Below are 13,363 nucleotides of genomic sequence, written 5' to 3' on the forward strand. Positions count from 1 at the left end.
GAAAAGATAATTTGTGTGTTTAAGCAACAGGCAAAATGCTGATTCTAGGTCAGTTTCTGCCATGAGTTGAGCTGTTATTGCAAGTCCTAATTATCTGTATCACTTGATCAAAAGCAGCATATAATACTGAGCACAGCAAAGGGTCTATATAATCATTAACTGATTGCCTTCTGGATGGAACAAATTATGTACAAGTCTAAAGTTGCCAAGAGCTTTCTTCCTGACCACTGCCAGAAGGAAAATCTGTATATGCCTAAATAGCATATTCTTAAATGGCCCTGCCATCCTTCCTCATGCTAATTCTTTTAACCACTTATTACACCCTCTGGCATCAAAACTATAACTACAGAATATGTCTGAAGCATAGAGATTGTCTAATTGTTTTTCAGAAAAACAGTATTTTCCTCCTCTCCTCCTGCATGCTCATGGCTACACAGGGAGTTACTCTGCCACACACAAATAACTGTTCTACTGCAAACATTTACCTCTATAAGCATTGTAACCATGATCTGAGAACAGCGTGTAAAAGGAGCAGGAATTCAGCTCCAGGACCCTTTCCCCAAGGAAAGCTCCAACCGGCATCTCTTTAGAATTATCTCCCACCCAAAACAAACAAACAAACAAAAACAATGAGAAAATCAGGCAGAAACTAAAGTACATCTCTACCCTGATATAACACAACCCGATATAACAGGAATTCTGATATAACGCAGTAAAGAGGTGCTCCAGGGGGGCAGGGCTGCGCATTCCAGCGGATCAAAGCAAGTTCGATATAACACGGTTTCACCTATAACGCAGTAAGATTTTTTGGCTCCCGAGGACAGTGTTATATTGGGGTAGAGGTGTAGTTAAATATAAGGAGAAAAAAGAAAAGTCATCAGTTAATTCCAGGATTTTATTGGACCTATTCTGCATGGCTCACTGTACCTCATGTCTGTGCCTAGAATCAGTCTCTAAAGCCCTCAGTTTGCCTGGTCACTCCATCTATGGGAAAACTTTCTGCAATGCATCCTGATACCTAAGCCAACACAAATTTCTTTTTAGTGCCCTTTAGCCTGTTACCCAAAATTCTTCAAACTGGCAACCATCTTTGCTTTATTATTATTTATATTTTTTAAGGGCTGACCCTATGACTGACCTATACAAGACACAAAACTCCATCCCAAAAGAGTTTACAGTGTAAGGGCCAGATTCTAATATCCTTACCCAGGCTCAATAGTACCAGCATAAGGATATCAGAATCTGGTCCTTCTAGATTAAGACAGGATGACCTGAGAAGCCCTGAAAACAATTATAACTCAAAGTTAATCTTCTTTGTTCCCTTCTTGTATGCATATACTAGATGCAAATGCTTTCCATGGGAGAGAAAGCTGCATTCTACTTGTCATCCTAGTTCCCTTTAATAACCTTCCATCTCCACAACTGGCAAGGAGGAAGGAAGATTTGGTCTTATCAATGCAAACTGATGATGTGTGGAAAGACCAATTTTTCATGGGCAGCTGGACTCACCCTGCAGCCACCCTGAGCTCGCCAAGTGATAAGACAAAATGCAACTGGAAATTACGCCACCTCCAGTTAGAACTCAAATCAGGATTGGCTTCTACAGAGAAAGTAAGATCAAAATCTTCCTTTCTGTGAGAGAACCTCCTGCTTAGCAGTACCTATCTTGACACCAAGCAGGCTAGCTATGGAGGAAAGCAGGGAATACCATCTAAGACCCTGGCTCCCAGAATTCCAAAGACTGCACGTGCAGACATTCTTACAGTCACTCTGTAATGATAAGTAAAGGGACGAATCAAGCTTTACACTGATACCGCGCTGATCTCATCCACCAAAGCAGACTCCCTTGTCAGCACAAGAGGAAGCCATCCTCTAAGAAGAGTGGGCCTTACAATATCCAGAGTATGCCTAAAGGCCTCCCTTGGACAGACAGAAAGGAGGATAATGATCTGATTCCTGTGAATTAGATTTGGGAACAAAACAGGGTACTGTAATGTTCTATGCCCTTATGAAAAACTGAAAAAAGGTATTTACAGGAAAAGGCATCAATTTACCAATGTTTTCGGCAGAGGTAAATACCTTTAAACAGGCTACTTCCACGGACAGTCAGAAGGGAGGGAAAAGACAATGGCTGAAAGTTTACACAGAGAAAAGTGGCGTCTGAGGAGTTCTAATCTGGAATTTGGCAGAGCTTTAATCACCCTTAATAATCCATAACACTAGAGGATGAGACCCTACCTGGAACCCTTATAAGGCTTCCTGATTGCTCCCAATAATGAAGCTTGACCATTTAGAGTGTGAAAGGCTCCCGTACTTGTACAATGGAATAGAATTATGTAACAAAGGTATATGTAAACAATCTTACAAGACCTAGAAACAAAAAACAAACCACACAAAATGACAGTAAAATTAAAAGACAAACAGATGGATCCAGAATAGTCTTTGAATTCCTAAATGCTTCATGGAAGCGGTGTTATTTTCATCTAGAAAGACAGAAGTAGCCAAGTAGTGTTTGAAAGGAGAAGGAGAAGTTAATAATAGTGGTGATTGGTACAATAACAGCCTCCTATGAATGTAGTTGGCATTATGGTAAAAAAGAATGGTAGAGACCCAGGATTCTAAAAAATATATAGATGCTGAATTTAAAATTGTTAGATTATCTACACTTTAAGATATAGAAATACACAGTTCAGACACCCAAACAACCTTAACTCTGCCCTGTAATATCTTGAGAGGTGTGAAAAAAAAATCATGAGTCTTTAAAAGCCAATCTATTCTGGGACCAAAAACAGTAAAATGCCTTCATTATAATCATCCAGTTTTTGCATGGTGCCACTGCAGAGCACAGTTAAAGTTGTTTGTACATTTCCATATCTTAACATGTTTGGATTTCTTTTAAGTTTAACCTTAACTCTGAATTTCCTAGGTTTGTAATGCTTGCTTTTGGTATAATTACAATATCCCTGTAATCATTAATCTATTACTGATATGTATTATCTACCATAACTCCATCTTAGTTTTTGTTTGCAAATTTAAAAAAAAATCCGTAAAAATTTCATACATGAACACTAAAAAGAAGCCCAAAGAGAATGCTACCATATGATATCTTTAACGGTTGTACAGAAATGTTGATACGTAATATCAATCTTAAATTATTTTAACTTTTAAGGCCAGTTTCACCAGTCTTCTCTGGTAGCTTTATGACACCCTGGAAGAGCACAAAGCATACAGAATATATTGGCCAGTTAAGCTAGATTTACAGCTGCATTGCATCATCAGAGCAGCACAAAGCAGTCAGAGTACACTATCCTATTTTTCCTTTCCTGCCTGTCCTCCATATTCCCTTATACATATAGGCCCCAAGTTCCCCATTTCTCCGGTCTTCTGTCCTCTGCATTTTGCCATGCACACACAATAGTTTCCCTTGCATCCAGCCCTCCACCTCTACATCCTCCTACACCACTCCGTTCAGTATATCTGGTGCAAAGTAAAGAAATGAGTTTCTAAAAATAAATTTAGAGTTAATGGTAGGGATGGGGGTTTGCTGTTATTTTTCATAACTAAAAGTTTCTCCGTCTGCAGAGGCTGAAGAACAAAACCAGCTTCCTCAGAGAAACTCACTGAGAATTGCCTTCTTTTGAAATTGCTACCACCTTCCTTGGTTCCCAATAGGAGTGAAGCCAAGCTGCCCTCAGAGAAAATAATAACCCCCTTAGCCCCCTATGCAGTCAGAAGACAGAGAGGAACACAATGAGGAGCAGGGGAATGGAAGCAGTGCCCATATTAACTTGAAGGAAGTTTGTGGTCTCAGTCCCAATGAGAACAATAAAAGATGGCAGCAATTTTGAGATCAGTTCTTCAAGGAATTTGCTACAGAACATTTTTCCTCAGCCTCTACTGAAGAAGAAATTTTCTGTGATGAAAAATAATAGCAAAGACAGAATTTCACTGTCGAGAAAACAGGGGTTTTCTCAGTGCTCCAAACAACATCTATTCTTATTTACAGCTATTTTTTGGTAGATTATTTTATTTAGCATCTTACTATCAAGTGATATGGAGTATGCATGCATGGATAGGCAAAAAGCCAAAAATGAGTAAGGAAGGAAAATTTTACTCAAACCGTGTACATGAATTCCCCAAGTCAACAAAATAACTGTCACATGGTCTGTCGCATCCAATACCATCTTCTGCAATTAATACCAGCCAGGAGAACTCAGAATTTCTGGAATATATGCACTTGGACAAACACATATCCTGTCACACTGTTAGAGGGAAAGCTGGGGAATATGAATTCCAAATGCCCCAATGAATATAGATATAGAATTGAATGCTATTTGGAGAGCACTGAATCTACAATGAAGTTCTTTGAAAGCACTGCAAAGGGAAAGAGATTATCTAACTGCATGCTGAACATTTTCAAGTACATGGGAGAGAAAACAGGAAGTTGTTGAAATAAATAAATGGGGGAGTTTTAATCAGCCAAAATTCACTATTCTTGCTCCTATGAGGCTCCTCGTCCACAGGAAGTTATTTTTTTTAATGCATCCATGATACTAGATACAAGAACAGGGCTAGGGGAGTAACAAGAGGTAAATGAGTAAAAAACACAAACTCAGTGTGTCACATTTTCAATGAGGTATACACACACACACACACACACACACACACACTCATTTTGTATGCTTCATTTGGGAACAACAAACAGGAGAATATGCCAAAAAAATCCAGTATCTTTTAGATGTGCAATATCAAATGCTTGCTTACAATTCCTAGTATACACTTCCCTCCCTACCACTACCACACCTAAATACTTCCCACATTAAACAATGATCTAAACTACCACGTTTCAGAAACACCATAATTATTGTAGTCTATTCCTACAAAATTTCTGGTCCCTATGAATTAGAAATCTGTCAAACAAGGAATCCAAACATATGTCTGGTGTTGTCCTTGTCCTCTCACAGTGCGTCCTTCGAGCTGTCCTCTTTTATGGTGTCTGGCATCAGCAGCAAAAGAAACGAGCCAGCTTGGGAGTCAGGGCAAGGACACAGAAGGAACACTGGCAGTTGCTGATTTTACAGTTATTACCCAAGACAAATGAAAAAAAACTGAAATGACCACTAGCAAAATTATTATTTGAAGAGAGAGTCAGAGGCCTCTCAAACCCAAATGAAGCAAAATTATTTCAGGCTGGGCCAACAGTTTCTACAAATGACATGTTTGTAAGCTACATGGGTAGCTATCTATTTATAAAACAAACACTGTATTGCATGGTAGACAGATGATAGCCTAAATCATGGCTCCCATCAAAACCCTGTGAGTCCCCTTTATACTAACAGTCCAATATAACATATAATCCATACTTTAACAAATATTCATCAAGCAAAAATTAATTTCTAATGCAAAGTTAAGTAAAGATCTCTATGAATATTTTCATACATCCTTTGGTGCCAGGAGTGTAGAATCCTTGTTAGACAACTTTTCACAGTACTACACAGATCTATAGTTTTGGTGTCTCCAAACTTATAATCTAAATGAGACTATATTTAAGTATTTATTCTTAACATAATTTTACTGTACATTGAAGATGCTTATAGATAGATACCATCCCCTCTGTCACAATATTGTATGCCCTGTTTTCCAGAACAAGCTGCTGATCTGACTTCAATTAAAATCCCGGGCCAATGCATCTAACCTGAGATTTAAACGGAAGTTTCCTTGTAAATGTCACCATACAGTAGGTATAACTCCTACTGCACTTTGGGAACAGCACATGCATAGTTAGCCACATTCACCCTCCCCAAAATGTAGCATGGGGCAAAACTGGTTGAGCAGAGCCCAAGTAAAAATTTCATCAAACTAGCAGACTTGCCGGAAAAAAAACTTTCTTCCACTGCTCAGTTATATTTAAAATTAAATCAACGCAAGAGGGAGAATTTTCATTTTCAGGCTCAGGTTACATACTCTGGCTAGTCATGCATTTACTTTTAAATGCATGTCATCACCTTGTCCAGTACACAGTAATTTCACTTGTCCAGACAAGGTCTTGAGCTATAAGACAATATGATTTTTTCTAGTCTTGTAACAAAACTGGTCAGCTTTGCTTTGGAAATATCATACCAATAGCCTGTGAGAGGAACACTGAAGGGATGTGAAATATGGGGCTCCTAGATGCTACAACAAAAATAATAAATAATAATGAGCATTAATAATTACACAAATGCACAGTATATGTGCAGATCAAACACTCATATTTGTAAATATAGTACCTTATAATTTGCATTCTGTGCCTGTTTGTCATACACTACGGAGGTCTTCTAGGTTAACATAGGGCAAGAGAAGTGACATCTATAAAGTCATTCTTCACTCTGAAATTTATTTAAGTAACAAGCTGTAAAATCAACTCACTTTTGGAAAAACAAGTTAGTTGGAGAACTGCTGGGTTTCACCACATATATGTGACTTTCAGTATTACTGTATATATCTTGCTGTTTTAAAACACCCAAAATTTGTCAATATATTCAACAGATATCATCCCATATCTGTACATACATAACTCCCACACCTGGGAGAGAAATGGGGGAGGGAGGGAGAACTGATGAGGATGAAACCTGACATTTTCTAGAGTCAAAACAATGAGCAAGGATATAAAGTCCTTTTTTATACAGGATAAGTACAACTCACTTAAACCTAGGGTGACCAGATGTCCCGATTTTATAGGGACAGTCCCGATTTTTGGGTCTTTTCCTTATATAGGCTCCTATTACCCCCCACCCCCGTCCCGATTTTTCACACTTGCTGTCTGGTCACCCTACTTAAACCAGAGACAGATTAGTAATGCAATTCAAGGAAATTGCATACATCTTTCATTATCATTAATGGATGTATAGTATAGTTTCCCATTAATTAACAATATATACTATTATTCAGAATTAATTTAGTAAAAAAATTCCAAGGGAGAACATTTTCATTTGATATTCTACATATTAACTTTATTGTCTTAAATGGGAAAGGACACGTATGACCGACAAGATGTGGTAGTTCCGATTAAACAGAAATCATTAAGACACCTTTTGTTTTAGAGTTTTATTGTAGCATGAGGGGCATTTAACAGGGCTAGAAGTGGTTGTTTTTAAAAATTTTCTTTAGACTTTGCTCTATTTTTAAGACCTTCACTATAGCTAAAATGGATTAACTGAAAGAACTAACAATTATCACATGCTATTATATGGAATGAAATGAGGATTGGAGTATAACAATTAAAATTTTAAAGGTGAAGTGACAGGAAAACGTTTTTTAAAAGATGGTAAGTAAGGTTTGGCTGGTTCACTTTGACTGACAAGTGATGTCATTGTTAACACACTGATTAATATATGAACAATTGGGCACCCATGCCTGTAACGTGCTATATAATGCCACAGTTAATTCTAAATCTCTACAATGCTGTGGAAAAATGTTCAGGATTAGTGGGTCTGCTTTTTGTTTATGTTGGGAGGATGTGGGGGGAGAAGAATATAAAAAGGTGAACCAGTACAATGCAGGGTAATTACAGGAAGATTCCTGTCCTTATTAACAAAAAATTGAGAGTAAAAGAATTAATCAACACTGATTCATAGAAATCTGACAACTAAAAGATGTGCTCTGGTCTCCTTGAAAATATGCTTCAAGCAAGATCCTTGGCAAAAGTGGAGGACTCTAAGATGGTTGGTTGAGTTGACCGCTCACAGATGTGCCGACATATGGAAGCCAGTGCCAATGCGCTACAACCTGTTGTACAGTGTCAGCAGTATAATGACAGAACAGGTTGAACTCCTGTTAATGGTCATAAGAAGTGAAGGACAACTGTGACAGCCATGTACTTATTACTTAAGCCTATCATTTCATTGCTGATCGTGGGGTCAAGCATTTATATCTTGTACATCAACTAAAAAGATGTTTCTAATCATTATCTACCAGTTAGAATGTAGCTATTTTTACAATGAAAATTATGCAGTACTAATTAAATATGCGCACCACAAATACTATTTTTGTTAAAGTAACCCAGTTCTTTTAAAGTATAATACTCTTCATATGTATTCTACATTAAGTCACCCTTTATTTTTCAGAATTAAGCAACACACTAAAAAAAATTCACAATTGTAATAAAGTAGTCACAAAGGCAATACATTATCCTGATTTTTAAAAAATAAAATAAAATAAAATAAATAAAAAACCTTCTCTCCTGTGCTTTCTTCACAGGTCATGGGAAAATTAATGACAAAATACTTAAAGATCCTCTCCTCATATGGAAGTGTGTCTGTGCCTCTAAATATTTGTTGTTGCCTCTCTCTGGATCCTTTCTATTTTTGCTGTATCTTCCACCCTCCCCCCCCCCGCCGCCGCCCATATGCAGTGTTGTTGTGGTCCTGTCAGTCCCAGGATACTAGAGAGGCAAGTGGGTGAGGTAATATCTTATACACAGAGTTCTTCTTCAGGTCTGGGAAATGTACTCGGAGTGTCACAGTTAAACACTAGGTGGAACAAATTAAATTACTGATCATAACTTTGCTAGACACTAAAAATCATTGACTGAATAGAGACACTGGATTTACAGTTTATTACAAAAATCAATAACTCACTGACAAACCTCACCCAGGTGCCTCTCCCCCACCCTCTGCTTCCTTTCCCCCCTATGACTGGAAGGGTGTTATCAGGTCACTTCACCTTGAATGGTCCCTTGAAATATGTATTAATTACTTATACTAAACAATCTGTTGCATCTTTTATTTAGCTGTGACATTCTGAATAGGTTTCCCAGACCTGAAGATCTCCGTGTAGCTTGAAAGCTTGTCTCTCTCACCCATAGAAGTTGGTCCAATAAAAGACATTATCTCACCCACCTTGCCTCTCTAGTATCTTTTTTGAGACAGACTGTCCAGAACTGAACGGTATTCCAGGTTAGAGCATTTATATTATGGCATTAAAATATTTTCAGTATTATTTTCTATCCTGGTCTTTATACATCTGAATAAACATTCTGTTTGCTTTGTTTACCACCTCTACAGACAAAGCAAATATTTTCACTGAGCTGTTCAAAATGATGTACAGGTCTTCCTTCCGAGTGGTTATAGTTAATTTAGAATCCAGGAACATATACGAGTAGTACAAATTATTCCAGACATCGTGCAACACCTTGCACTTGCCAGCAATTAATTTCATCCAAGTTTGTGCTGCCATTCACCTAGCTTTGTTAGGTTTTTCTGAAGTTCCTTACAGTGTTCTTTAGTCTAATTTAAAGAACGGTGTGTCACCAACTTATTTTTGCAGTGATGGAAAGGGGTCCACAACACCAACATATGTGGTTTTATGTCAGCAGCACAAGAGGGAAAGGTCAGCCTGATAGGTCCACTTTTCTCTGCTACAGAGCTACAGAAGTGGAGCAAGTACATTTATGCGAGTCACAGAGACCCTCATAAAAATTCTCTATGGTCACTCAGGAAAGAAGCATCCCTTACAGTCTGATGCTGGGGGAGGGGTTTTGTTTGTTTTAATGAAGTAAGGTGTGCAGTGAAACCTGGGAACTTTTTCAATTAAAAAACAAAGAAAATTGTGGAAAATCCTCAATCCTCCTTCTACAAAAACGTGTCCTAGCAAACTAACAAATAAAGAAAAATGATTTCTCTTGCCTTCATTCCATGAATCACCTGTAGCATTATCTCAACTTTCCATAAACATTATTTCTCTCAGCAGCCATGATGATGGTGGAATGTTCCAAGCATTCTGTAAGATGTCTCTCCAAAAAGCTCAGTACACATAAGTGCTTGTAACCTCAATTCACTATATCCCCAGTGAATCCTTCCCTATGCTTTACAATACATCAGGAAAGAGAGAGAGAAAGAGAGATCTCTTCTTCACCAGAAGTAACTTGTTCCACGTCATCCTGGAGACCAGCAATAAAATCTTATTTAGCAACATTCATGCAGCAAAACAATTAGTTGTATTATGGGGGAAGTACAGAGCAGTTTTTCTGATACCTGAAAATACACTCATTGACACTAACCACTCAAGTACGGTAATATTAACTCGGTGCACAAATCTAAAAAAAGTAACTGAAGTTTCTTCCACTGATAAAATTATTCAGCCATAACAAATATAGGAAATATTTAGGTCCTCTTAATACATAAATGTTGTGTCAGTCACTAAGTCTCTAGATAAGTCAAAAGTCTGCAGTCCTAATATTCAGAATAGTGGAAAACAAACAGAAGGGCCCTGTAGCTATGCACACAATCTGTCCTAGCAAAACGTCTGACAGCTGCAACACTAACAAAATTAACAGTGGATGAATTAGTACCAGACGCTAAACAGTTGCTATGGAAAGAATCATCCATTTCTTTCTTTTCCCCCCCTTCCTCAACTGATCGACCCACCACCACCATTCCCCCCAAATTAACGCTATTGTTTTACATTGTTTTATTATAAATGATCACAAATTACCCCTTTATACACTTAATATACATAAAAGGGTGAAGGTATTCAATAGCCCATCTAGAACTTTAAGACAGGGCTCATAGTTTTGAAGGGTCACGCCCCAATTTTTTTTTAACCTTTAGTCAGCCAATTTGCACCTCCCCTTCAGGTTCCTTTCACTCCTGGCTTCCTGGATAACATTTAGCTTTATTTTTAGAATCAGGGCTTCTTGCCATGGACTGGTAAATGGTACCAGCTCTTTATTTCATCTCTCTACATGTCCTGTTTCCATCCTCACCTGTGTATTCCTGACTCTTCTCCCCCTCAACTCCTTCCTTATTGTTCTTCTTTCCCCCTTAGCCTCTTGAATTCTCTTTCACTAAACACTTCTAGCCTTAGATGGTAGCAAGAGTTCAGAAGTGTTATTTTCAAACAGTTAAGGTATCTAGCTCTGTATTTGGGTATTTAAAGTGGCACTTGGCATTTAAGCAAGTATTTGGTTGCCTCACATCCTACAGGAACATGAAAAAAGCAAAACTAAGCATTCACGTTTGAAAACTGAGTCTCTAGTACCAAACTCTAAAAGGACTGCTAGCATCAGATGTTCAATTATAGCAATGCCGCTCACATCTTACACTAATAGTGTTGTTAATTCTCCCAGATAAGAGTGTATCACACACTCTTCTAGAGTATAAAAATTACATTAATACCAATTTTATCCAGATCTACACTTCCCATATGACCTATATCAACACTAAGGAAGAATATCTATTTTTGAAGAACCAACCTTACATCACACATGAAAACAATATTATTAGGAGTACAGCATGTTTTCTAGTCAAAAAAGTAGCAGACTTGTATTATTCCTGCCAAGCAGGTGCTGTAGCTGTAAACATGAAGAATAAGGAAAATGTATCATGCGTTGCGGAAAGCTTCAGTATTTCACCAACTTAGACTTAAAAATTGCCATTTCACCATACATTCATAGATTCCAAGGCTGCAGGGAACAATGTGATCATCTAATCTGACCTCCTGTATAACACAGACCAAAATAATTCCTGGAGCACATCTTTTAGAAAAATATCCTATCTTGTTTTAAAGTTACCAGTGATAAAGAATCCACTACAACCCTTGGTAAATTGTTCCAGTGGTTTGTAAATGACCATTATGTAAAGTATATTTACATTCTGGAGGGTCATGACAAACAGATCACAACTCCCCACCTTCACAATCATCATGCAACTCAGAAGGAACTAGTCAAGTGAAATCCAGTTAGGGTCATCACTGTAGGCACAGTATGCTTCTCTTACTGAAGAAAGATCCATTACTAGACCAACAAATTGTGGACTGAGACACTGGCCTCCGGTGCAGGGACAGGGACAGGGGACATCACATTTAAAAATCTTTGCTGAAGCACTCCAAGTCCTCATACTCCTATATATGCATCCATATAAGAACTAACAGGTAATCTCATCCCACACAGCTACAAGACTATACCTCCTGTGGCTGTAATTCTTCTCTTACTTCCCGAGAGGAGAATGCACTGGGTTCACCAGACCACAAACCCAGAGTAATTTTTCAATGTAGTGTTTCTTCTTCTTCTTGTCCCCCCCCCCGCCCACTAGAAGTTATTCGGACTTTTACCTTCTTGAAACCGTTCACGTTTCAGCTACTTCAAATTCAACAAACTTTCTTTTCCCAAATTAAAGATGAATAGATCTACTCTTCTTTCTAATTTGCAGTTACTGACGGGGGGAAAAGGGATTTCAAAATAAAGAAAGCTTCTGAAATCGATTTAGCAATCCATACATAACAGAATAGAGTATGTTAGGTTGTTTATTTTCAGTAAAAAATATTTTGTGGATGATTCCATCTGTTTTTCTTATAGATGAGGTAAAATTATCTAAAAGGAAAAACTGCATTTTTGTTAATTCATCCTGTTTTAAGTTATTTCAAGTAGCATTGGCTATAAATTTAAAACAAATCTTCACAATAGTTAGTTTCAATTACAGCTTCTTCTTCCATTCTCGTACGCTGACTAATATTTCAGAGCACCAGCCAGTTAATACTAGCTTCAAAATACTGTTACCATGCTCCAAATAAAGTAGGCTGACATCTGGTTTCCAGTTTATAGCCAGCCATTCTCTAACCAGGCAATCTGATCTAGAACGAACTAGTAGGCCACTAATTAGCTTTGGCAAATCACTACTGCTATATTTCCAGTGTTTTAAAGTAGACTTCAATAAACAAGCCTACCACCATTTGATGTAGTGACATCTTACAACATTAAAAACAAAATGTATGGTCTTAATAAAAATCCAATATTTTCTTCTTTATAAATTTTTGCTAACAGACTCAGGGAGCAAATTTTTAGTAGGTTAACAATTTTTTTCTATTAAAAGTAACTGTTGAGCCCCAAAAAGTGTATAATTAAAAAATATCTTACAGATTATATATTTTTAGAAATATCAGGGCTTTCTTTTTTCTTTGTTGGAGGTCCTTAGTAATAATTTTGGAGGACCTACAGAGTGATGTCACACACAAGGTTGTCAAATTTGCTTTCTAAATGCAACTTTACCTCCATCAAACTGAGGGAGGGGGGATGATGATTCTATAACAATCTTAGCTGAATCCTACACTAAGAGAGAATTTAGCTTCCTCTTCATCTCAGTTTTGTGGTAGGGGAGAGATTAAGCTCAAATAATAACCATTTCTATTCAGACCTTCTTTTGCCAAGGACCTCCAGCTGAGAGGAAGTGAGGACTGGATAGTCTTCATATTTCAAAATGTAAAAAAACAAACAAAAAAGGAGAACTTCTTAAAGAAAGAAAGCTTGAAGACCCATTCATATATAATAAAGGAGCAAAAAAAGGACAAAATCCAACATTTTGTTTTAGCTTCATAACTTTCCTTTAAT

General features: G+C 37.5%; 1 protein-coding gene across 24 annotated transcripts in view; it reads right to left on the bottom strand.

Annotated features, from left to right (window-relative positions):
• USP45 (ubiquitin specific peptidase 45) overlaps window positions 1–13,363 on the bottom strand; it is a 98,462-nt gene that overhangs the window by 28,370 nt on the left and 56,729 nt on the right. Inside the window, exon 9 of one of the 24 annotated variants that reach the window (XR_002888293.3) lies at window positions 6,270–6,368. The exons of 22 other annotated variants lie outside the window; for them this stretch is intronic. Coding sequence is in view for 1 of the 2 variants with exons in the window: in XM_065588240.1 (XP_065444312.1) it covers window positions 6,270–6,301 (32 nt within the window). In the remaining variant the exon portion in view is untranslated. Of the gene's footprint in view, window positions 1–6,269; window positions 6,369–13,363 lie in introns of those variants that run through there. One more of the 24 variants, XM_065588240.1, reaches the window with a different exon arrangement.

Source organism: Chrysemys picta, chromosome 3 (assembly GCF_011386835.1).
Source record: "Chrysemys picta bellii isolate R12L10 chromosome 3, ASM1138683v2, whole genome shotgun sequence".
Classification (NCBI taxonomy): Eukaryota; Metazoa; Chordata; order Testudines; family Emydidae; genus Chrysemys; species Chrysemys picta.